General features: G+C 42.5%; 1 protein-coding gene across 1 annotated transcript in view; it reads right to left on the reverse strand.

The window, feature by feature from the left end:
* Positions 1-3,922: 3,922 nt before the first annotated feature.
* Positions 3,923-24,780, reverse strand: part of CCDC191 (coiled-coil domain containing 191) — a 212,433-nt gene continuing 191,575 nt past the window's right edge. The window contains exons 14-17 of the mRNA XM_030203918.1: positions 22,520-22,663; positions 13,167-13,319; positions 9,843-9,997; positions 3,923-4,191 (exon numbers count right to left, since the gene is read on the reverse strand). Of these exons, the coding sequence (XP_030059778.1) occupies positions 4,059-4,191; positions 9,843-9,997; positions 13,167-13,319; positions 22,520-22,663 (585 nt within the window). The 3' untranslated portion in view covers positions 3,923-4,058. The remainder of the gene's footprint in view (positions 4,192-9,842; positions 9,998-13,166; positions 13,320-22,519; positions 22,664-24,780) is intronic.

The following is a 24,780-nucleotide window of genomic DNA, read 5'->3' on the forward strand; positions in this document are numbered from 1 at the left end:
TGAGCAAATAGAAAAAAAGAACCAGAGGGACTGCTGTTTGTGCTATTATTGTAGCCTCTCCTTCCCTAATCAGTGCTCCTTCTTCCTACCTGTCTAAACATACACGGTAGAGGTCATATACCAGTAAATCTCTTTCTGAATAAGCACAGGCAAAGCTACACACTAATATCTTCTTTATCCATGGTTTTCTGCCTGTATTTACAATGTATTATCACTTATAAATTATTTCTGGTGTATTGTTAAAAAAAAAACACAAAACCCTGCCTCATGCATCAGTTTTCCCTGCCTGTCAACAGTAAGGGACAAAGGCTACATTCCTTTATGAGGAGAAGGAAGAGGCTGAAAAAAGCTTTGGTGTAGGATTATTGCCTTGACGCTGACATCCAGAAAGCCCTGCCCCTGCAGGTCAGAGTATCATACATAACTTTTTTTTTTTAAACTCAGACTATGGACCCATCCATCTTGAGCTGGAAACTCATGAAAAGGAACTTAAATCTCAGGTATCAGAGGTATTTTTCTGAGTGTATCATGAATGTGTTTAAAATGCTATCTCTCCACCAGTACCAATTACGTGTTTGCAAGCAACTTCACTTAGCAAAAGGGAGAGTTGCATGGAGACTAGTGTGAGATGCCTTGAAACATGCAAAAATACCAAATTCCAGGTGTTCTGAACTGTTTTTCATGCAACACGCACTTTTGTGAACTCTAAAGTATACTTCGTCGTAGTAAACTTTAGTGTAGAAGTATATGTAGCTTTCTCAGTGAGCAACTATGAATGCAAATCAACACCTTAATGAAGGTTTTTGTGAAAATGAGCACATGCAAAAGGCTTTGCAGGCCTTTTTGCAACAGCAACCACAATGCCAAATTTCCCAGTTTCAATGTGGTGCATAAAGTTAATATAAAGTCCCCCCTTTTCCCTGAAGCCTCTCCTGGGGACCTAAAAGCCTTGGTGGTCTAGTGAGCCACAATTCCCTCCAGTCCCAAGGCAGGGCATAACTGCTTTAAAGAACCCTTCCCACTCTACTGGAGCCTCTGCCCCCAACATTTAAAATTCTGAGTACTGGCCCTGATCTGACCCCCCACCCCTTTTTTTTTTTTTACAGTGCTAGTACTGAGTGTACCACAAGGGGTCAGCCAGCATAATTTTAATGGGTAAAGAAATTTGGATTTAGTTCATGCATGTTCTCATTAATATAAAGTGAGTTACCAACTGCACCTGAGTGTATTTTAGAAGCAGTAGCCCCTAGGGCAGGCGTGAATGAGGATTACCCTTGTTCCCACCAACTCCTGGGTTACGTGAGGGTTCTGGGTGGGACTAGCCTTCAGTTGTTTTTAGTGGTACTGAGGCAGTGGGCAAAAGAAATTGATTAATTCTGAGAAATCATATGAAGGGTTAATTCTGTTTAAAGGTGCTCAAATACTATTTTAAATTCTCAGTCCTGCAAGTGAAGGAATGCAAGCTGGATTTAATTTACTTCAATGTCTAGCTTGGCTAAGCTAAAGGTTAGAAAGGTCAGTGAGAAATGAAACTCTGTCCCTTGTGATTGATGGATTGCTAATGCAAACACATATGTATCCTATTATGAACAAGGTATATTGCAGGCAATTTAAAAGGATTAGGCTGAAATGCTGTTTAGTTAGATTCTAAATAATTCTAGATATAAATGAGTTAGATTTTAGAAGTTCTTAATATGTAGATATGGCTTATAAGGAATACTGATTCTGCTTATTTTAGAATATGTTTTTCTGTGTAATTAATATGTAGAATATCCTTTCAATCCAGTGTTACATATTTGCCTGACTCTTTAAAGTGAGCCTTTGTCTGCTGTTTAAGAGGTCAAGCATGTGGTTTGAATTATCTGCAGTCCTGGCTGGTTTGATGTATGGAGCTGATAGGTGAAAAGAGGTCAGGACTAGTCAGCTCTCTTCTCCTTGATTAATTATAGGTAAATGTAGGAATGGTCTTGAAAGTAATAACTGATATGTATGCCATTAAGTAAGATTGGCCCTTGACCCCTTTAATGAATGCCAGAGTTTAGTTAGCAGTTAGTACTAGGAATATGAGAAATTAATCATAATAACATGCAGGAGTTCTGGAGCCCAAATGTCTGGTGTGAGGGGCCCAGGTCACAGGTCAGTTTAGGATGTCTGGAACCTATGTAACTGATATTTTTAAAGTAATGATTGGCTGAGGCAAGGTAACCAATCTATTCTTTACCATCTGGAAAGTAAGGGGGGCTAGAGCTTAGGACTGTATTTAAGTGGGAGCAGAAGCAGCTTACGTCAGAAAGAGAGCAGAAGGAACAGACAGAAGAAGAAGGAGCTCAGAAGAGAAGAGAAGAGAGCTGAAGAGGACAGACAGAAGCCATAACATCCAGAGAGCTGACACAGAGAGCTGAGAGAGAGACAAAGAGAGCTGAAGAGGACAGACAGAAGCCATAACATCCAGAGAGCTGACACAGAGAGCTGAGAGAGAGACAAAGAGAGCTGAGAAGAGAAGAAGAGACTTAATGCTGATGTCCTGCTTTGTTTGCTGGCAAATAAAGAAGATTTTTCTCTCATTTTGATGTGTGCTGTTTGACTCCTGAAGTACCACAGATTCTGCTAACAATAGGGGTAATTCATGCATCCATTCCTGCAACAGTACAGCATGGGTAGTTTTAGTATTTATGCTCCTGGTTGAGGCTGGGTGGGAGGGCTGCAGTACAATAGAGCATCAGGACTTTGAAGTCTGCCTGTGAGAGATTTTTTTTGCATTCATTTACACCTTGAGCCAATGCTGGAAGTTTAGGGACAGACTCCAAAGCCGGCCTTCAGGGCCCTTTAAATTGTACCGCCACTGCATGAAATGGGCCTTTTTTATTTGTAAGATGTTTTTCCATGTTGCCACAAGAGAGAATGCACAAAATTCCTGGCTGTGAAAACACAAGAAAAAGTACTAGTGAAATTTAGTTATGGGATGCAGATGACCCAAGAGCTAATGTTTCATACTGTAGCTAAATTTTGCAAAACCAGTTAATAGTCTGTAACCACGGTTGCTGGTTTGTACATGAAACTTTAATTTTTGGTACTTTGCTAGTTGGTTCATCCCTATCAATCTTGTAGCTATAGAGTAAATGAGAAGACCTGATTATGCTAAGTGAGAGAGAGGCTGCCTCCCTGGAAACACTTTTATAAAAATGAGCCATAGGACTGGGCAGAAACTTTCAAATGCTGCTTTAATTATTCCAGGACTTTTCATTTATTTCTAGACATGCATCCGTCAAATAAGAGCTTGGCTGTACCAAACTACTTGTAAACATTATGAAAGAATAAAAGGAGCAAAAAGGTTCACAGCACTTTTCCTGTTTTATTTCTCTAAGATCAAGGGCTGATAACAGGCTACACGAGTTATCAAGAACCTGGTCAAAAGAAACTCAAAAGTTAAGCTACGGTAACATACAAAAAAAAACAAACAAACCCTGAGAATTTTTTTTTTTATAGCTTGTGCTCTGACTTACTTATTCTGTTTGGGCCTGAGGAAAGGCAATGTTAAGTTCTGAGACAGTCAAGAAACGTATTATATCAGTCCAATAAAAAAAAATGTATTACGTTATATATATATATTTTTTTTGTTGTTGTTTGTTTGTTGGTCTTTATTTCCATGTGTGTAGCTTCATAAACCCTTAAAAAAAGGCTCTGAATCTGTGCAAGTGCTTTTGTGTGGCCAGCATACCATCCTAGTTTGCAGGTGAGCACAGTTTGAAAGTTAGTAATGCAGATATTGGCAACGTTAGGAAAAATAAAATGTCCTATACATTCTTTGTACCATGATCTATTGCTGAAGTCAAACTGAAATCTTGTCTACTGGCCCAGAAAACATGGGACATGTAATTGGTTCTTAGTTTTTAGCCCACATTTGTAATATAGAGTGGAATTCTCACTGACTGCACAAGATACCTTACCAGGCTGGCTTGAGCATGAATGGGGACCTCTGCATATTCCCTATGGTCATGCACCTCAGTGATGGCGCATCTTCTCAGGACAGAGTCATCTTTCAAGCCCATGTGGTGATGTTATGTCCTAAAATCAGGAAGTATTTCAGCAACTTTCTTACGGAGTTCTTCCCTCCTTTCCTCTCTCTCTTTTTCTTCTTTCATGAGTTTTGGGAATCTCCTCCATGCTTTAAACCCGGCCAGCACTAGTCTCCTTTAAAACACAGAAAGGAAGTAGCACAGACTTTTACCATTGGCAAGAATAGTAAATCTCAACACCATTCTCCCTTGCTTCCCCCCCCTGCCTGGCTGCAAGACATGGAGGAAAAACATGGCAGTTCCAATCTTTTTTTTTTTTTTTTTTTTTGAAACTTTGATTTTTTTTTATAAAGAACCATACAATTACATCAATAATTGTAACAATATCCAACACAAATAGACCATCACATTACCCCTCCCCCCTTCTTCCCAACATCAGTCAGTAGGGTAGGATAATAATACTAATAATTACAAAGGACAATAAAGCTCAAAGCAGGCAATGAGGCAGTAGGGACCTCCAAACATACTGCCTCCAATTCCCTTACCATGGAGGAACTAGGAAATATACCTTTAAAAGTTAGTCTACCGATTATAATTTCTATCCTATCTGGAGGTGTGGAAAGCCCTTTCCAAAGAAAGCCAGCCACATTGTACCGACTGCCATAACTAATCAAACTGATGCCCTTCAATTCCAAGGTGATTTTATGGTATATCCGGAGTTCTGCAACTGCATAGTTCCATTGTGAAACAAAAGGACCTGCATTATCTCTCCAACTCCGGGCTACACCCAGTCTGGCTGCCAGAATCAATAAATGGGCAATCCCCTGAGGAATCCCCTCTGCCAGGGACACGCCTGTTTTTCAGACCCTGCAAGCAGGCCAGTTTATCTCTCCCCCCCCCTCCTGTCCAATCATATAGTTCTCCAATAAATTTGTACTTTAGGGCAGTCCCACCACATGTGTTCTTCTGTGCTTCCAGAGAGGTGGGATGTACCTATGGTTTAAACTGAATAAAATGTGGGCAAAAACCTTAGAATAAGTACAGATGCCTACCTGAGAACCAGAATGGCTGGCCAGGGATTTTGAGAATGAATAAGGGTGCACAGTGGACATGTGCTCTTTGCCAAGCTTCACTGAAGAACCAAAGTTGCCCCCTCTCTAACAAGTTATTAAAAACTTAGGCCACATTATTGATTGGAAGAAGTAGCAAGAGTTGCCTGTTTTCTGTCTCTCTGTTGCTGCCTTAGGGCATGTGACTAGATGGGCTGTTTCTGTAGTAGTAGACAAGTATAAGACTGGTAAGGCCTGTGTGCAGAGATCACTTGGAAGTACTGGGATGGGTACTGCTGCCACTTGAACAAGATTTGTGGTCTGTGAATGGTGGTCTTTTGATCAACTGGCTGTGCAGATTTCATGTACTGAGGAACAGTTGTCCTTAAGGAGACAATGTTCTTCACTTTCTTTCCAAATGGCTGTCTCTGAGCCAAGGCCCCTCTACACAGCCATTATATAAGTCCTGTTGAAGGCTCAAGCATGCAACCATACTATTTTTCAAGCCCCTATAGCAATGCCTGCCATGCTGGAGTGATTATCGTAAGCATCATATGGGAAGTGGATCACTTGGTACTTACAAGCAATTATAAAGCAACATTTTGGTGGCATCTAGAGGAGTTCTTCAGAAGAATATGGTGATACCACAGAATTCTGAGCTGATAAGACATGATGTGTAAGCTGAGCGTAGGTCTCTGCCTTGGGGAGGGGTACATTACAGAAGGTTTTGAGATTTTTTTTTTCTCAAAATGTTTTTATTATTTGGAGGCAGCCTCTGTGACAGCAGTGATGGGAAAGCTCCATCATGGTATACCCTGGGCTGTCCTTTATTCTTCAGATCCAGATTTTTGGATCCTGGGATTGAGAAAGGTGTTTGCCAGATCTTTAGCTGCACATCCTAGAAAAGTGGCTCTCAAGCCTCTCTTGGGTGACCACCAGTCAGTCAAGTTTTCAGGATATTTCTAATGAATATGCATGAGACATTTGCATGCCTGTCATGGAGAAAGATTTGCATATAATGGGAGGTATCTTTCTCTTCAATAGGGATATTCTGAAATCCTGACTGGCTGGTGGCTCCTAGGACAGGTTTGAGAACCACTGTCCTAGAAGACCTAATGGACTGGAAGCACTAAGGCCTCTCAGGGCAAGTTTATCAACTGCAGAATAAAAAAGTTACCTTTAGCAGGTGTTCTCAGAGGACAGCAGGATATGTAGTCATACCTGCGGGTAATGTCATCCCAGTGTTCTCTTTTGGAAGCATGCCACTGTGCATGTGCATGTCTTCCCCACAACTCCTAGGGAGGAAGAGGGGTAGGTGGATATGTAAGAATATATATCCTGCTGTCCTCAGAGACCACCAGGCTGTTTGAAGTGAAAAGGGGAGAAAACAACACAAGAATCTCACCAAACTTTTTTTTTAAACAGCCTGGAAAAGAACAAATGAGCTAGGGGGGTGGCATTGAATTTTTTTTTTTGTTACATTTGTACCCTGCACTTTCCCACTTTTGTACCTCGGGCAATGGAGGGTTAAGTGACTTGCCCAGAGTCACAAGGAGCTGCCTGTGCTTGAAGTGGGAATTGAACTCAATTCCTCAGTTCCCCAGGACCAAAGTCCACCACCCTAACCACTAGGCCACTCCTCCACTCCACTAGAACCTGAATAAGTTCTGAATGACTGTCTGACCGAACTGGCTGTTATGTCGGGAATCCTATTCTAGAAAGTAGTGAAATGTGAAACTGTAGACTGATGACCACGTTATAACTTTGCTGATCTCAGATTGGTTACTGACACAGCCATGGACCTAACATTGTGAGCTGTGACATGATTCTCCAGTTAGATCAGCTTTGACATAAATGAAGGAGATGCAGTCTGTTAGCTAACTGGATAATATGCATTTACCGATCCTGTTTGGGTCAAAAGAAACAAAAGCTGGACGGACTGTCTATGGGCTTTAGACTGCTTCAAATAGAATGCCAGGCTCTCTTTGCAGTCCAAAGTGTGCACTGTACTTTCACCAGGATGGGTATGGGGTCTTGGGAAAAATGATGGTAGAACAATCGACTGGTTAAGGTGGAATTCTGACACTATGTTAGGAAAGAACTTAGGATGCGTACACAGAACTACACTATTATGGTGAAACACTGTGGTAATATGGATCAGCTACTAAAGCATACAGCTCACTAAACCTGTGTGCTGAAGTAACCACCACCAAAATCAAGACCTTCCAGTCAGGTACTTCATAAGTACATAAGTAATGCCACACTGGGAAAAGACCAAGGGTCCATCGAGCCCAGCATCCTGTCCACGACAGTGGCCAACCCAGGCCAAGGGCACCTGGCAAGCTTCCCAAACGTACAAACATTCTATACATGTTATTCCTGGAATTGTGGATTTTTCCCAAGTCCATTTAATAGCGGTTTATGGACTTGTCCTTTAGGAAACCGTCTAACCCCTTTTTAAACTCTGCCAAGCTAACCGCCTTCACCATGTTCTCCGGCAACAAATTCCAGAGTTTAATTATGCGTTGGGTGAAGAAACATTTTCTCCGATTTGTTTTAAATTTACTACACTGTAGTTTCATCGCATGCCCCCTAGTCCTAGTATTTTTGGAGAGCGTGAACAGATGCTTCACATCCACCTGTTCCACTCCACTCATTATTTTATATACCTCTATCATGTCTCCCCCTCAGCCGTCTCTTCTCCAAGCTGAAAAGCCCTAGTCTCCTTAGTCTTTCTTCATAGATGTATGTTTTTGCTTTTGTAATTTGATGGAAATTTAGTTTATAATTACAATGCTGTTAGAAGGCAGACTGTTTTTCCCTCCATGCTTGGACTATTAATAAAGACTTCTTATACATAATAATAATAATAACAATAATAATAATAATAATAATCAGCGCTTTTTTTGTAGAAAAAAAGGTGCTGGTACTCATTATGGGCGGGGTCACCACACATGGCTCCACCCCATGATAGCCACACCCACATTAACCACACCCCTTATTCCAGCCATGGCGCATATAAACAGACATCCTTGAAAATATTATACTAGTATAGGAGAAAAAAATAACGTGATTTTTCTCATAAATAATTTCTGTAAGTTGTTACAGCTCCAGTATACCCAGTGCAAAATAAGACAGCAGATGTAAATTCTCAAATTAGACATATTCAAACACTGAAATGAAAATAAAATGATTTTTTCTACCTTTGTATCACAGCATTATTCTTGGAGATGCTAACAGTGGCTCCTGGGTGTTCAACTTGTGAGGAGGAAATTGTATAATTAAGTAATATGAAATATTGTCTCTAGAACAAAAACTAATGCTATATTGATTGGCATCGACATCTTCTTTCAAGCTTTCTTTCTCTGTTAAGCACATGCAACACCAAACTAATGACAAATCATCTTGGATGCACTGAAAATTTGGGTATTTGGGACCATTCTTTTTCCCAACTGGGGGAATCAACTCAGTAGTTTGCAAATTAGATTGTTCTGAAAAGTCCTCTTGGCTAGAAACTGTGGTTGTTTCTTTTGACTTCTCTAACTCTTCAGAAAAATTATTGTTTAAATGGGTGGAATCTCTTTCTATTCTTTCTTGATTTTTCTCAGTGGTCTCTTTCTTTCCTACTGTCTTCTCAGGCTGGTCTTTTACTAGTCTCTGTTTTGCAGCTTATCTTTGACACACATTGGGGGCTCTGCAGCTGGAGGGCATCCAGACTGAGCTCCTCTTCAGAGTTTAGGGCCATAGACTCGTAAATCATGTGCTTCCTGCCCTCCTTACATGGGTCTTCCCGGGCCCGGGGGGGGGGGGGGGCAGCCAGCCTGTACGGTAAACTCAGATGTTGCTCCTTTCGGTTGCCCTTCCCCTCGCCAGCTTTACAGCCAGGCTTCTGTATCAGCTCGTTGCAGCAGACGTTGATGTAGCAGTGCTGAACGCTGTTGAGGCTGGTCTTCAGAACGTGCCCCGGCTGCAGATGAACAAACTTTACACCCATGCCTCGTTCTATCTCCATGAGGGTAATCTCCTCTTCATATTTCTTCTTGTTCTCACGATTGGAGATTTCGTCCGTGTAGGCCTGGAACAATTCCCTGAACGTTTCGTCTTTGAAAGCTTTGCTGAGCCGCTCCACCTCCTCGGTAGTTAGATCCAAATCCTCTAATTTTTCTCGTAGCCATTTTACTTTGGGGAATTCGGTTCGCCGCCCGACGCGAAGTTTTGACCAAAAAAGCGGTGGCAGCTGCTGCGGCGCAGGAAGATGAAGTCACACCATGCTGAGCTGCAGTAGACTTGCAAAACCGGTCTGTAGCTTGACCGCTGGTTTACAAGGAAACATGTAGGAGCTGAAACACCGGTGAGCTCAAATACTTAGTACTACTGCTGCTGGAATTCTTGCACTAAAAAAACAATTCTGCACTTGCAGGGGGCAGAATGGAATATCGCGGAGCTGCCGGACCTCAGAAAAAAGGTGCCGGTACGCTGTACCGGTGCGTACCGGCACAAAAAAGCACTGATAATAATAATAATAATAATAAAAACTAGATGGGGGCAAGGAGATGCACAATAATTGTTTACACAGGGAAACAAAACAGTAACATCAGTTTTGGGTACAGGAGAAGGAGAAGGGGTGGAAAGAAGAAAAGAAATACTGTCTTTATGATGCCACTGTGGGTTTGACCTGGACTGGGTCTAGTACTTGAGGGTCCATTTCATGCTACTTCCCCAGATGCCAAAATATCTAGTTTCACTCTGGTGAACTAGGTCACTAGAAGGTACTTACTTGTGGTGGTGATCTGCAGCAATGCACTGCTTCTCCCATGATGCAATCTTTTCCTCATTCACCAGATCAAGCCAGGCTAAGAAAGTCTTCTTCATCAGAGAGGCCTTAAAGAACCAGTGTGCTTGCTCCTCCAGAACAAATAAGCAATTCTTGTACTGGGAACAGAAAGAATGAGAACACTGAGTGTGCATCACAAGGATTCAACATGTACAGTATGCATGGATAGCAAGGCTTTTGCTAGAGTAAAATCTTCAAATAGAGTATGGAACTCGGTTGAATTCATGTATATTGCAACATTCCCTGAATTCTTAAAGTGTCAACTGAAATGTAGACGCTCAGTTGACAGTTTAAGAATTCAGGGATGCTTTTCACTGTTAAAAATTTACAAGCTTCACTGGCAGGTGTCTTGAAACAGCCTTGGTGAAACATGGACCATGTCGAGACCTGTCTTCATCCTTTAAGCTAAGTGAAAGCCTTTTCTAAAAAGAAGATTTTGCACAAAGAATGTTATAAAAAGTGGCACTCGGAGGCATTTACTGAACTTTATGGGAGACATGCTATGATTATATACCTGGACAGCTTTTTGAAGATTTCTTGAATCCTCGAATCAGTGATTGTCCTAAGAAAACATATGAGAACATCCCTATGCATATAAAAGGAAATGAAATTGAAAGAGGACTTGATGATATGTTACTATGTTTTGACATTTAGATGGGAATGTAATATTATGTATGTTCGTTACCTTTCTCATCTACCTCTTATATTCCTGTTTTTTGGTAGATATCTTAAGATGCCTGACAGAATAAAGAACAAGCATGACAGCTTATATCAGGCTTGTCCAACCTTTTTCTATTGGGGGCCACGTTTTATATATTGAAACACTTGGAGGGCCAAAACACATGTGCACACTCACGCTCTCTTTTTGAGAATCATACACTCTCAGAACACCCAGTCTCTTTCTTTCTCTTGTGAGACTTGAAACCATAAGATAAGCCCGAACTTCCAGCACCATTCATCTCAAGTTTGCAGATAGATGAGTCATGGCATGGGAAGCAGGAATCCCACTGAGCTTCAGAGGGCCAGCTAAAAGCTCTTGGTGGGCTGGATTTTGGTCCATGGGCCGTAGGTTGGACAAGCCTGGCTTATATTGTACAAGTGTTGAGGTATTAAAGTTTTAAACCCATGTAAATCTAAGTTTGGCGTAAGCAGGGCACAAAATTTGCAACAGATTACTTGGCCACAAAATTGACAGGGATTGCTAACTTTTTTGATATAATTCAGGTTATACAGAGGACAACAGACAATAATATCTGGAAAAGCTAGAAGAAGCTGGTAAAGTTGTCAGGAAAGCAAAGATGCAAATGAGACAAAAAATTGCCAATAAAGTAAAATTGAGGGGCAAGACATTTTTTTAGATATGCAAGTGAAAGGAGGAAATGCAAAGGTGACACTGTGAGGCTGGAGGTTGAAAGGGAGCAATACGAAGAAGCTGATAAGAATAAAGCAGAACTGTTTAATAAGTATAGAAGGCCGGGAATGGGACCACAGAAGACAAAAGCTAATAGGGATGGATGTGTGGTAGACCTTTAACAATTTTCAGAGACTGTGTTCATGAGAAGCTTGCTAAACTAAAGGTAGACAAAGCAATGGGGCCAAATGGGATACATCCAAAGGTACTGAAGGAACGCAGCGGAATCCTGGTAGCTCTGCTGTGACCTTTTCAATTCTTTAGAGTCTGGAGTGGTTCCAGAGGACTGGTGAAGGTCAGATGTGGTTCCTGATCTTCATTATCATGCTACCCAAGATCCTTTCGCTATTACTAAATGTATATTGTCTTATATATTTCTTATTATGTTTGCTTGTTAAAACACTATCATGTTCCATCATTATCATGTTACCCAAAATCCTTCTGTTAACACTAAATGTATACTCTCTCATGTATTTCCACTACTCGTGATGTATTGTAAGCCACATTGAGCCTGCAAAGAGGAGGGAAAATGTGGGATACAAATGCAACAAATAATAATAATAATTGTGGCAAGTACATTAATGGAAATGCTTTTAAAATAGAGAATAGTGAGGTGTCTGGAATCAAATGGATTGAGGACCTGAGGCTGAACAATTTCAGTAGAGGTAGGTCTTGTCAGACAAATCTGATTAATGGTGACCAAACAGTTCGATTGAGCAGGAGAGCTAGATCTGGTGTATTTAGATTGTAGCAAAGCCTTTGACACAGGTCTGCATCGGTGAATGATAAATAAACTGACTGTCCCTAAAGTGACGTGGGTTAGAAACTGGTTAAGTGGAAGGAGACAGACGGTAGAAGTAAGTGGAGCTCACACTGAGAAAAAGGATGTTACCAGTGTATATCACAGGGATTGATTCTTTGTCTGGCTCTTTTTAACATCTTTGTCAATGATATTACAGAACGGTTGTCTGCTAAGGTTTGCCTCTCTGCACATGATCCAAAATCTGTAATAGGGTAGACACCCCTGATTGTGTGGATAGCATGAGGAGAGATCTAGCAAAGCTTGAAGAATGGTGCAGAAACTGGCAGCTAAGATTTAATGCCAAAACATGAGAGCAGTACAATATAGAGGCTGAAGTGCATCTGTTCATGAAAGAAGAGTGGGGCTTGGGGGTGATCATATCTGCTAATCTTAAGATGGGCAAACAGGTAAGAAAAAAAAAAAGACAATGGCCAAAGCCAGAAGAATGCTTGGGAACACAGGGAGAGGAATGGCCACTAGGAAAAAGGAGGTGATAATGCCTCTGTTAAAGTCTCTGATAAGGACTCGTTTAGAGTACTGTGTACAGTTCGAGAGACCACAACTTCAAAAAGATATAAACAGGATGGGCTCATTCTAGAGGGTGGCTACTAAAATGAACAGTGGTCTCTATCATAAAGAGTATGGGATGGACTTTAAAGAAGAAAGGCAGGAGAGAGGCAATATGATACAGACATTTAAATATCTCTATGGCATAAATGCACAGGAGACGAGTCTCTTTCAACTGAGAGGGCTAGGATGAAATTAAAAGGGGATAGACAGGTGTAATCTAAGGAAATACTCCTTTATGGAAAGGGTGGTCAATGTGTGGAACGGCCTTCCAGTTGAGGTGGTGGAGAAGAAGACTGTATCTGAATTCAAGAAAGCATGGGACAAGCATGTGGGATCTCTTAGGGCGAGGAAAAGATAGTAAATGGTATGAATATGGCCTTTATCTGCTGTCATTTTCTAAGTTTCTATCCACAGAAATTTTAATTCTTTTAAATTTATTCCTAGAACTGAAACAATTACTTCCTTTGTCCTTCCTCTACCCCACCTTCAGCCAGTTTTTGAAGCTTCTCCGAAGTAGCAGATGGGAATAGAAATCTTCAGCACATTTTCTTCTCTCACTCAGGCTTTCCTGTACCTGTTGTAACCAGGCCAACAGGCACTTCCTTTTTAGTACAGAGCAATGATGCTCCTCTGCAGTCTGAGCAACACCAAAATATTGAGGGGAAAAAAGAGCCACAGTAAGTCTTTATCATGATCACAAGATGACAGTCTAGGCTAGCATTCTGAAGATCCACTCCCTTCCCCTTCTGTAACTGTCTTTCTCCTACTAAGGCTACCGATGGTACTTTTCTTCCAGATGTAAAGGGAAACCTATCTGTAAACAGCCAGGATTCAGAAGCTGCTGTGTACTGGTGACTGAACACAATTGTTGTTTTTGCATAGGGCAGCTAAAGTAGAGGAGCTGCATAAAGAAAAACAGGGCTCCCTTTACAAAGTGGCACTACTGATTAGCGGCATGCTGAATGCATAGAAAGTCCATTCAATTCCCATGGGCATCTTCGCATTCAGTGGATGCTAATCAGGAGCACCACTTTGTAAAAGGAGCCCATAATGTGCTTTTGCTATATTATACATAACAAATTCCATCTTGCTGCTAGTCATCAATTGAAATAATGCAGCAAAAGTTAAAAACAGTAACATCTCTTACATGTCTAAATGGTTTCAGAAGCAAATATAGGGAAAGGGAAATGGGGCTTGATATACTGCCTTTCTGAGGTTTTTGCAACTACATTCAAAGTGGTTTACATATATTCAGATACTTATTTTGTACCAGGGGCAATGGAGGGTTAAGTGACTTGCCCAGAGTCAAATTCAATCCCAAAAGGTAATAAAAAGGCATACAATACTTGAAAGCATGAGAATTACCCTCAGAAACCAAGGTATTGACCAAGGTCTGACCAACAAGACCCATTATCTATATAAGATTTTGGTGTCTGTGGTCTGATCTCTTTCATTGGGTAAGAAAATTAATCTCACATGCTTACAATCAGAATTTTCTCATAATGCAAACATTTTCACTGAAAATCAAATATTTCCAAAAGCACATCTATAGCATAAAATAACTTAGCTTTCCTTAGCTGGCTTAATCACCCCTCATTCCAACTACTTAATTGTGTTCAACGGGGCCCATATCATTTCACCCGCTTCTGGGCTTTATCAGGAACAACCCAGTTTAAACAAACTTATGCAGGGGCATTCATCTCGCTGACGAGAATCCACTAGGAACCACCAGCAACCCGTTGAACACAATTAAGCAGTTGGAATGAGGGGTGATTAAGCCAGCTAAGGAAGGCTAAGTTATTTTATGCTATAGCTGTGCTTTTGGAAATATTTGATTCCCAGTGAAAATGTTTGCATTATGAGAAAATTCTGATTGTAAGCATGTGAGATTAATTTTCTTACCCAATGAAAGAGATCAGACCACGGACACCAAAATCTTATATAGATAACGGATCTTGTTGGTCAGACCTTGGTCAATACCTTGGTTTCTGAGGGTAATTCTCATGCTTTCAAGTATTGTATGCCTTTTTATGACCTTTTGGGATTGAATTTGGCTGTGGTTTAGTTTGTTTTGTATTAGTTTACGCAACTTAGATCAACAGCTCATACTGTTACTTATCTATTAACTTGCCCAGAGTCACAAGGAGCTGCAGTGGGAACTGAACTCAGTTCCCCAGGATCAAAGTCCACTGCACTAACCAATAGGCTACTCCTCCACTAGCAACAGTCCATATAGAAGCCTGCCCTTGCAAATCAGCAGTGCGGCCGCACAGGCTTCTGTTTCTGTGAGTCTGATGTCCTGCACGTATGTGCAGGATGTCAGACTCACAGAAACAGAAGCCTGCGCGGCTGCGTTGCTGATCTGCAAGGGCAGGCTTCTACATGGAATGTTGCTAGTGGAATAGCAACTTCCATGTAGAATCTCAAATAGTAGCAACAGAATCTCCAATAGTAGCAACATTCCATCTAGAATCTCCAATAGTAGCAACATTCCATGTAGAATCTCAAATAGGGAAAGGGAAATGGGACTTGATATACCGCCTTTCTGAGGTTTTTGCAACTACATTCAAAACGGTTTACATATATTCAGGTACTTATTTTTGTACCAGGGGCAATGGAGGGTTAAGTGACTTACCCAGAGTCACAAGGAGCTGCAGTGGGAATTGAATTCAGTTCCCCAGGATCAAAATCCACTGCACTAACCACTAGGCTACTCCTAGTGGGGGGGGGGGGGGGGGGGGTCCTTTACTTAAGGTTAGCTCGAGTTATCTGCAGCAGGTCCCACTTTATTCCTATGGGCCCTGCTACAGATAACTCAAGCTAATCTTTAGTAAAAGACCCCCCCCCCCATAGTTTGTTTTTGAACAGGACCACCAACACAGGAGAAGCAAATCCAGCCTCAAAGCAAAGAGAACATAACCAGCCGAGCGGAGCCATATCCATTAGTACATGCCATTAAAATAAATGTTATTACAAGTAAAATATTACAAAAATGATAAAAGGTCCACGTAAATGGACAATCAAAATAAGAAAAATCCAGTAAAGTTGGACATGTTTCTGTGCTACTGACTGCATCAGGGGTTCATGTACTATTCCCATCAATTTGGACCACTAATCCAACTGGCGAACAGCAGCATGGGATTAAGTCAAAAACACAAAATGAAGAAAGAAAAAAAATAAGAGAACTTTGTGATGAGACAAGTTCACATAATATATGATATCTAATACACACACCTAATTTTTTTTTTAAACCTGTTAGGAGGAGGAAAACTGACAATACTAGAAAGACTCTACCTTGAAAAACAAGCGAGTCCACATCTTTTCATAAATATATCCATTTGGTTTGGTTGGGGGTGGGAAGGGCTAGGGAGGGATGTTGGGGTGGCTTGTTATTTCTGTATTTGAAAGATTCTAAATAGTTATTTAAAAAAAAAAAAAATCTGCTCAGCGTAAATACTCTGAGCTGACAAAAGCTATCCTCAGAGGTGCCAAAACTCAAAGGAGTCCTTTTACAAAGCTGCAGTAAAAAGTGGCCTTAGAGTGCCCTTCTGTGGGTCTTTCCCATGAACTAAGGCCATTTTTACCGCTGCTGGTCAATGGCCGATTTTCTATTTTATGAATTACCTCTAGAAATTTTTAATTTTTCTGGGATGCGGTATGTCTGGGGGGCAGAGAGTGGGCATTTCTGCGTTAATCAGATAGAGCATCTACATTGCCATACGCTGATTAGCGTGAGATTAGCACTTGAGCCCTTACCACCTACAGAAGAGGTGCTTCTGGTAAAGTGCTAATCAGTGTGTGGCAATGTAGATGCTCTATCTGATTAATGCAGAAATACCCACTCTCTGCCCCCAGACACACTCCATCCCAGAAAAATTTAAAAATATTTTTTAGCAAGTGGTTTGCATACACACATTCAGAACTTATCGTGGGATGCCTCTGCATATCCTGCAGTAAGCCCTTTTAAGCTGCAGTAAGCACATGTTAATGCAGCTTGGTAAAAGGAGCCCAAAGAGAGCAATTCTATAACCTACAGGGTGCCTAATTGGAGCATTTTCTATAAAAAGTAGGTGCGTATTTCCCTTTATAGAATACTAGCATAACAGATTACATGCATGCATATAGTTTTAAGTGTGAGCTCTTAACCAGCTATAGAGCAGTTGTGAGTGCTCATGCCTAAATGCTGGAGATACCATATATTCTACTAGTAAAAATGGCCCGTTTCTCACACAAATGAAACGGGCGCTAGCAAGGTTATCATGTAATGGCGATTAAGTTTTTAAGGGAGCCGTTAGGAGAAATGTTCTGTCATGATAAGCAATAATTGGGAAGGGTGTATAATGAGTAATATGCTCCAGGGGTATGGGATACGGATTTTTTTATCTATGTTTTTTTTGTTTTAATCTTTCTTTTTTTGTGATTTTTATAGTATTTTTTAAAAGATAAAGAGTACGCAGTCTCTATCCATGTCCATCATTTCTCCTCTCTTCCCTCCCCTCCATCCATGTGCATCTCCTTCCTGACTTCCCTCCCCTCCATCCATCCATGTCCAGCAACTCTCCATTCTCCCAAGCCCTCTCCTCCATCCACCCATATCCAGCAAATTTCCTCTCTCCCCTGCCCCCTCCATTCATCCATCCATGTTCAGCAATTCTCCTCTCTCCCCTGCCCTCCCCTCCATCAATGTCAAGGAACTTTCCATTCTCCCCTGCCCTCTCCTTCATCCACCCATATCCAGCAAATTTCCTCTCTCCCCTGCCCCCATTCATCCATCCATGTCCAGCAATTGTCCTCTCTCCCCTGCCCTCCCCTCTATCCATGTCCAGCAACTCTCCATTCTCCCCTGCCCTCTCCTCCATCCATCCATATCCAGCAAATTTGCTCTCTCCCCTGCCCCCTCCATCCATCCATGTCCAGCAATTCTCCTCTCTCCCCTGCCCTCCCCTCCTCTCCAGTTATATCTTCTCCCCCTGTCCTCCTCTCCAATTCCAGCCATCTCTTCTCTCCCCCTGCCCTTCCATCCATGTCCAGCGATTCTCCCTGCCCTCCCTCAGGTCCCTGACAGCCCTCCTCTCCATTCCATCCCCCCCCCCCCCCCCGTGCGTTTAACCCTTTTACTTTCAGGCGCAGTGATGGCAGTGAAGAGGACAACACAGCTTCTCCCTTCCCTCACACAGTGTCCCGCCCTCGCAGAAACAGGAAATGCATCATCACAGCAGGCGGGACACTGTGTGAAGGAAGGGAGAAGCAGGAGGCAAGCCCGTTGTGTTGTCCTCTTCACTGCCATCGCTGCGCCTGAAAATAAAAGAGTTAAACATGCGCAAGTGGGGGAGGAACAGAGAGGAGGGCTGTCGATCGGGGAGCTGAGGGCAGGTAGGAGCGGTGGGACTGTCTGCGAGCTGCCTGGCTGCAGTGCTGCTGCACCAGGCAGCCCTGCATTTGGGGGGCAGCAGCCAGGGGAAGGTCACGGTTGGGCTGGGGAGGCTTAGCCTCCCCAAGCCTCTTATACAGGGCGCCTATGACTGTCCTCCTATCCCATCCATGTCCATCAATTCTCCTCTGCCCTGCCCTCCCCTCCCCTTCCTCCCTCCCTCCCCTCAATGTCCCGTGATTCTCTCCTCCTGACATCATCTCACCTCCAGCGTTCCCTTCCCCCTCATTGTTCCACCCTCTGATGTCATTACGTTTTGCCGCAAGGGCGGGGCAATGAGTGGGATTGGATGTTACGAACCCAGGCATCCAGACGTAGAATGTTGGAGGTGCAAATTATTATATAGGATAAGGGGCCCTTTTACAAAGCGGCTGTAAGACCAATGCAGGCTTACCGCATGCTAATCTGGAGCTACCGCCAGCCCAACGCAAGCACAAGTGGAAGTTCCAGCTCTAGTGCATGTCATTTCCCGTATTAGGGAAAATCGTCCTGTATTTTTTAGCACAGTGCTAACCCGGCAGTAATCAGGCAGTGCCGCACACTACCCGGTTACTGCTGGGTTAGCTGGGAACCCTTAGTGCCACCTCAATGGGTGGTGGTAAGTGCTCCCCCTCGCATGGCCACACAGTAAGAGCAACCTTACCGCATGGCCATGGCTATTTTTCAGCCTTTTTTACCCGCTGTTTCCGGAAGGGCGGGACCAGAGGCAGAGCTGAGACAGAAGGGAAGGCAGGCTGAAGCGCCGTGCCTGCTCGTCTTTTACTGCTGCCAGCAGACCCCGAGGTAAGACCTTTTAAATTCAGGCCGGCATGCAGGAAGGCGAGGGGCAGGCGGAGGACTGGGAGAAGAGAGCGGGCAACCCAGGTCGGGCTGCGACTCAGAGGGGGGAGAGAGAGAGAGGGAGGGAGGCGCGGGGGGTCTGGAACTCGGAGGAGAGGGGGGCATGGAACTCGGAGGGGAGTGGAGGGGAGGAGAGAGAGAGAGAGAGAGAGAGGGAGGGAGGGAGGGAGAGAGAGAGAGAGAGAGAGAGAGGGAGGGAGGGGGGCGATTCTCCCGCGAGAATCCTCACCTCCAATGTTCTGTGGCTGGCTGGTGCTGGTTTCCCTTCCCTCTCATTGGTCCTCCCTCTGACATCATCACATTCCGATGTGAGGGCGGACCAATGGGAATTGTGTTATGAACCCAGGCATCCAGACATAGAACATTGGAGGTGCAAATTATTATATAGGATATGTACACATAACCGTATATGACATTATTCTAATCATTTATGCATGTAATCAGTTTGTAAATGTTAGAACCCACTTTATGGAATCACCGCCAAATTGCAAAAAAGATAAAAATTAAAACTAAGCCCAACTGGAACTGCCGCTTAAAAAAAATAAAGGGGAGAACAGAAAGCAACCAAAAGAACCAGGAAAACCATATCTATCACCTACTCTAGGGGCTATCTAGTCCTAGCTTCAAGGAGGATAATTAAAAAAAAACAAAACAAAAAAAACCTGAAACATAAGAGCTTGAACACCATGAGCTCATTTTAAAATCAGAAAAACATCCAAAAAGCGTCACAAAGCGGCAAACAGATGGCTTTTTTTGCCAAAACGTCCAAATCACTATTTTCAAAACCCATGTTTTGAAAACCCATGTTTAAGACAGTTTTTGATGCAGTTCGTATACAGTGTTTCCAAATCACAATGGGGCATGCCGGAGGCATTCTCAAAACTTGGATGTTTTTCTGCCATAATGGAACAAAAATGTCCGGGGCTAAAAGTTAGATGGTTTAGTCTAGACCTGTTTCAATCACGACAAGGTCACAAAGAAGGTGACCTAAATCGGTGTTTCCCAAGTCCGGTCCTGGTGTACCCCTTGCCAGTTAGGTTTTTAGGATATCCAGGATATGCATGAAAGAGATTTGAATATAATGGAGGCAGTGTATGCAAATCTAGTTCATGCTTATTCATTGTAGATATCCTGAAAACCTGACTGGCAAGGGGTACACCAGGACTGAACTTGGGAAACACTGCTCTAAAATGATCAAATGATTACTAGAGGAATTAAGGCATGACCTCCCCTTTACTATCTCAGTGGTCACTGACCCCCCCCCCCCCCAAAGATGTGAAATAAACAGTGCATACCAGCCTCGATGAAAGCTTCAGATGGTATGGCCAGTCCTATTAGAGCAGCAAGCAGATCCCTGGAGTAGCCTAGTGGTTGGTACAGTGTACTGTAGAGAAGGGGACACAGGCCCATATTCCACTCTAACTGTTACACTTGTGGTGGTAAGTGTCTGCCTTCCAAAACTCACCAAAAACCTACTGTACCTACGTAAAGTTGACACCTTCAGGCATAAGGTCTATTGTAGTGGTGTACAGTTGAGTATAGTAAGTTTTTGTTTGGGTTTTGATGGGCTCACCATACAATATAAGGGGGTAAGGGTGAGATGTGTACCTGTGACCTTTTATATGACATCCACTGCAGTGCCCCCTAGGAAGCCCCACTGCTCTGCTGGGATGTCTGTGTGGCCAGTCTACTAAGAATGCTGGTTCCTCCTATATCCTAATTGCTAGATTTTGTGTGGTTTTCACTTGGACTTTTTTATTTTTTTCAAAAATGGTCCAAAAAGATAGATGTACTAAGTACAAATTATCTAGAAAATGTCTAGGAAATGGCCATTTTTGAAGAAAAAAGATCAACATTTTTAAATTTCGAAAATGATTTTGGCAAAACATCCAAAGTCAGATTTTGATGTCGTATCGAAAATGCCCCTTTATATGAACTTGTGTTCTCGTTAGTTCTCTTTCTTCTTTTTGTTTTTCTTTCACTTACTCCTACACTGTTTTTTTTCCAGTTGGATCAGTGGTACAGATCAACAAAAATGCCACATGAATCCATGATGCAGCAGCTGATTGTGTTGAAACAAGTCGGGTTTTTGATAACATCTAACTTCACTGGATTTTTTCGGATACTGATTGGGCCTTTTATATGGACCTTTAAATTATTTTAATCCTATATAATAAAACGCACCTCCAACATTCTGAAGCTGACTGCATGGCTGAGGCATTCCTGATCTCTGTATCCATCTCCTGAATTGACATCACGTACTTCCGGGTTCGTCACAAGCAGAAGTGACCAACCACACGAGGTTTCTCAGCTTCAGAATGTTGGAGGTGCATTCTATTAAATAGGATTGGTCAGTTCCTTGAAGCATAGCCAGAGCTCAGCATCCTGCACAGTAACGCTCAGACACCAGAGAGAGAGGGGGGGGGGGGCTGACACCAGACAGAGGGAGGGAGGGAGGGAGGGGGGGCCTGACACCAGAGAGGGGGAGGGAGGTATCTCTGTCACACACACACACTCTCTCTCTCTCACAGTCAATGTCATTCTCTCTCTCACTCTCACACACTGTGTCTCACACACTCTATGTCTCACACTGTATCACATTCACTCTCTATGTGTCACACAGTCACTCACACACTCTCTTGGTCTCATACACTCAGTCTCACAGAGAGTCTGTGTCTCACACACACTTTCTCTCACACATTGTATCTGTGTGAAACACACTCTCTCTCTCACACATTGTGTCTCACATACGCACTTGCACACACTCTCATTCTCACACACACACTCTCTCTCTCACAGACACACTCGCACCCAGACTCACTCACTCTCTCTCTCTCTCTCACACACACACTCGCACATTCACTCTCTCTCACACACACAGTCACTCTCACATACACTCTCTCAAACATACACACTTCGAGGAAAACCTTGCTAGCGCCCGTTTCATTTGTGTCAGAAACGGGCTTTTTTTACTAGTGTGTAATAAAATGTATTGTTTTGGTAGCTGCAAGCGGATGGACCTCCATTCTGTTTTGTATTTGTTTTTTTGAAAAGGACATATTTTCTGTTACGCTATCAGTACTGCTTTTACTGCTAAGCAGTGAAAGCTGAGGAGTGCTAATATAGAGATGCTGGGGGAAGCCTGGTATGTTACTTTGCTTTGTGTTGCTGCACCATTTTATATTTAGGCAAGAAAATGGAAGTGTTCCTTGCCATGGCAACTAATTCCTTGGGTAAGTTACATGGCACATGACATAGGGTATGTATTTTAACTTCCAAAGAAGTGACTATGATGATATAGTCCATTAGCATGCCTTGATTTCAGAAAATTAATTTCTGAGGTAACAATGAAAGAACTGTTAATAAATGACCCCCAAGATGAATATGTGATAGTGGTGTTTGCATGCATTGTTAGTAAATGACCCGTATTGTAAATTAGTATTTAGAATGTTTACTTCTAAAAGAAGAGAAGTTTAGCATCTCACGTGCTCTTTTTCTTTCTCCCTGTCCCTATCCTTTTCCTTTTGTACTCCCTCCCTCTCATGAGGTTCACCCTAGCACTTTACCGCAATATGTTGCCTGGCTTGTAGAACCAGCCCTTTCCAGGGTTCCAGGCCTCGGCTTCTCAGGAGAATATTTTGGTAATGCTCTTGTGCTTTCCTCTGAAGTTGCTGCTGCCACTCCAGTTGTTTCTGCTTCTCCATCTCTTTCTGGGATTCAGAGAAAAGAAATGAGGAGAAATGTTGCTAGTTTGCCTATGGTTCTGCTGTATCCTCTGAGGGAAGTAGTTGGCCAAATGATATTTCCCATTTATTTCAACTATTCTTTACCTACTACATCTTCAGTTTTTTTTTGTTTAATTTTAAAATATCCAATGCATAGAGAGCGGACAGTCAATTATAAATAAACTCTGGAGGAAAAGGTAACCACGATATATCCAAAATATCCCAGAGTTACTGACCAAATTATAACACTTATTGCATTAATATCAAAAGTACTTAAAAACTTTGTTAATAATATTGATGTGTGCTCATAGGGGTAGATTCAGTAACTGGCACCTAAAAGATTGGCACAAAACCCCCCCCGCTTAAGCGTTATTCTGTAAGACTCACTTAAAGTTCGGCGCAGTTTATAGAATAACGCTTAAGCGTTATGGCCGCTTGTAAATTTAGGCATGACCATTTGCACCAATGAAAATGTGGTGAAAATGCCCATGCCTAAGTGTTATTTATTTATTATTTATTTATTTATTTTCCAAACTTCTATATTGCTTAAATCTAAGCGGTTCACAAAAATACATACAAAATACATATTAATTACAAATAAAAAAAACAAAAATTAAAAAATTAAAAACACCGTCTGCTGATAACTCCATTTGCCATTGTTCTGATTATGTGCGGAGCACTGTTTTTCTGTAATTATGCATATAACTCAAAGCCATGCCCCCCCCCCCCCCCCCCCCCCGTTCCATCCTAAAATACCCATGACTGTTCCCTTTCTGCACCTCCTTTTCCGGGTCACACGTAAAGTTTAGACGTGGATCCCACACCTAACTGTACGTGTATAGCACCCAATTAAATCTAATTAGTGCCAATAACTGCTTGTTAAAAAGCCAATTATTGGCACTAATGGTTCATCATCCTATTAAATTGTGTGTGTAAATTGGGACTGCTCCTAAATCTGTGCATGCAATTTTTGGCAATTTTTATAGAATCAGGTGGATAATGTTGACGGGACACCACACACTCATATGGTCTTCTATGTGTCCAATACTGCTATTAATCACTGCACAATCAGCATCTTAGCATTTTCAATGTATTTGTTATCAATATGTTGAAAAAAACTGTAGTGTAAAACAAAGTGCAATTGCATCATTCTCATCTGTAATATTAACACAAATAAATTTTTGACTTGGGACCCAAATAGATGATATGAAATACATTAAAAATGGTAAGATATCGAGGGCCCTGTTTACTAAGGTGCGCTAGTGTTTTTAGCGCGTGTTAACGCTAGAGATACCCGTAGGAATATATGGGTGTCTCTAAAATGCTAGCACGCCTATAGCACGGCTTAGTAAACAGGGCCCTTTGTGTGCAATGTTTAAAAGCACTATTGGACACACTACTACTACTATTTATCATTTCTATATCACTACCGGACGTATGCAGTGCTTCACACTTGAACATGGAGAGACAGTCCCTGTTCAATAACACAGATGACTTTATGGATCTGTGGTGGTCCATTAATATTACGAGCAGTGGCGTAGCTATGTGGGGCCACGGGGGCCTGGGCCCCCATAGATTTGGCCCTGGACCCCCCTGCCGATGACCCTCTCGACCCCCCCTCCTGCCGCCAACCCTCCCCCGCTGCCACCGTCCGATACCTTTGCTGGCGGGGGACCCCAACCCCCGCCAGCCGAGGTCCTCTTCTTCTGGTGCAAAGCTTTGCTCTGTTTCTGTGAGTCCCCCGTCATCAAAGGTAGGCGACGGCAGGGGAGGGTTGGCGGCGGGAGGGGGGGACGAGAGGGTCATCGGTGGGGGGGGGGGGGGGAGTCAAAGTTGTTGGTGGCGGCGGTGGCAGCGGCGGGGGGGCTAAAATGTGCCCCCTCACCTCAGGCTCTGGACCCCCCTCCCGCCGGTCTGGCTACGCCCCTGGAGCACACATTAATATTGACAAAGTTTTAAAGTACTTTTGATATTATTGCAGTCAGTGCTATAATTTGGTCAGTAACTCTGTTGGATATTTTGGATATATCATGGTTAATTTTAAAATATAACACATATGTGCCTATTTATTGCTGGTGCATTTAAGAAATCCTGGAATATGA

Source organism: Microcaecilia unicolor, chromosome 5, assembly GCF_901765095.1.
Source record: "Microcaecilia unicolor chromosome 5, aMicUni1.1, whole genome shotgun sequence".
In the NCBI taxonomy this organism is placed as follows: Eukaryota; Metazoa; Chordata; class Amphibia; order Gymnophiona; family Siphonopidae; genus Microcaecilia; species Microcaecilia unicolor.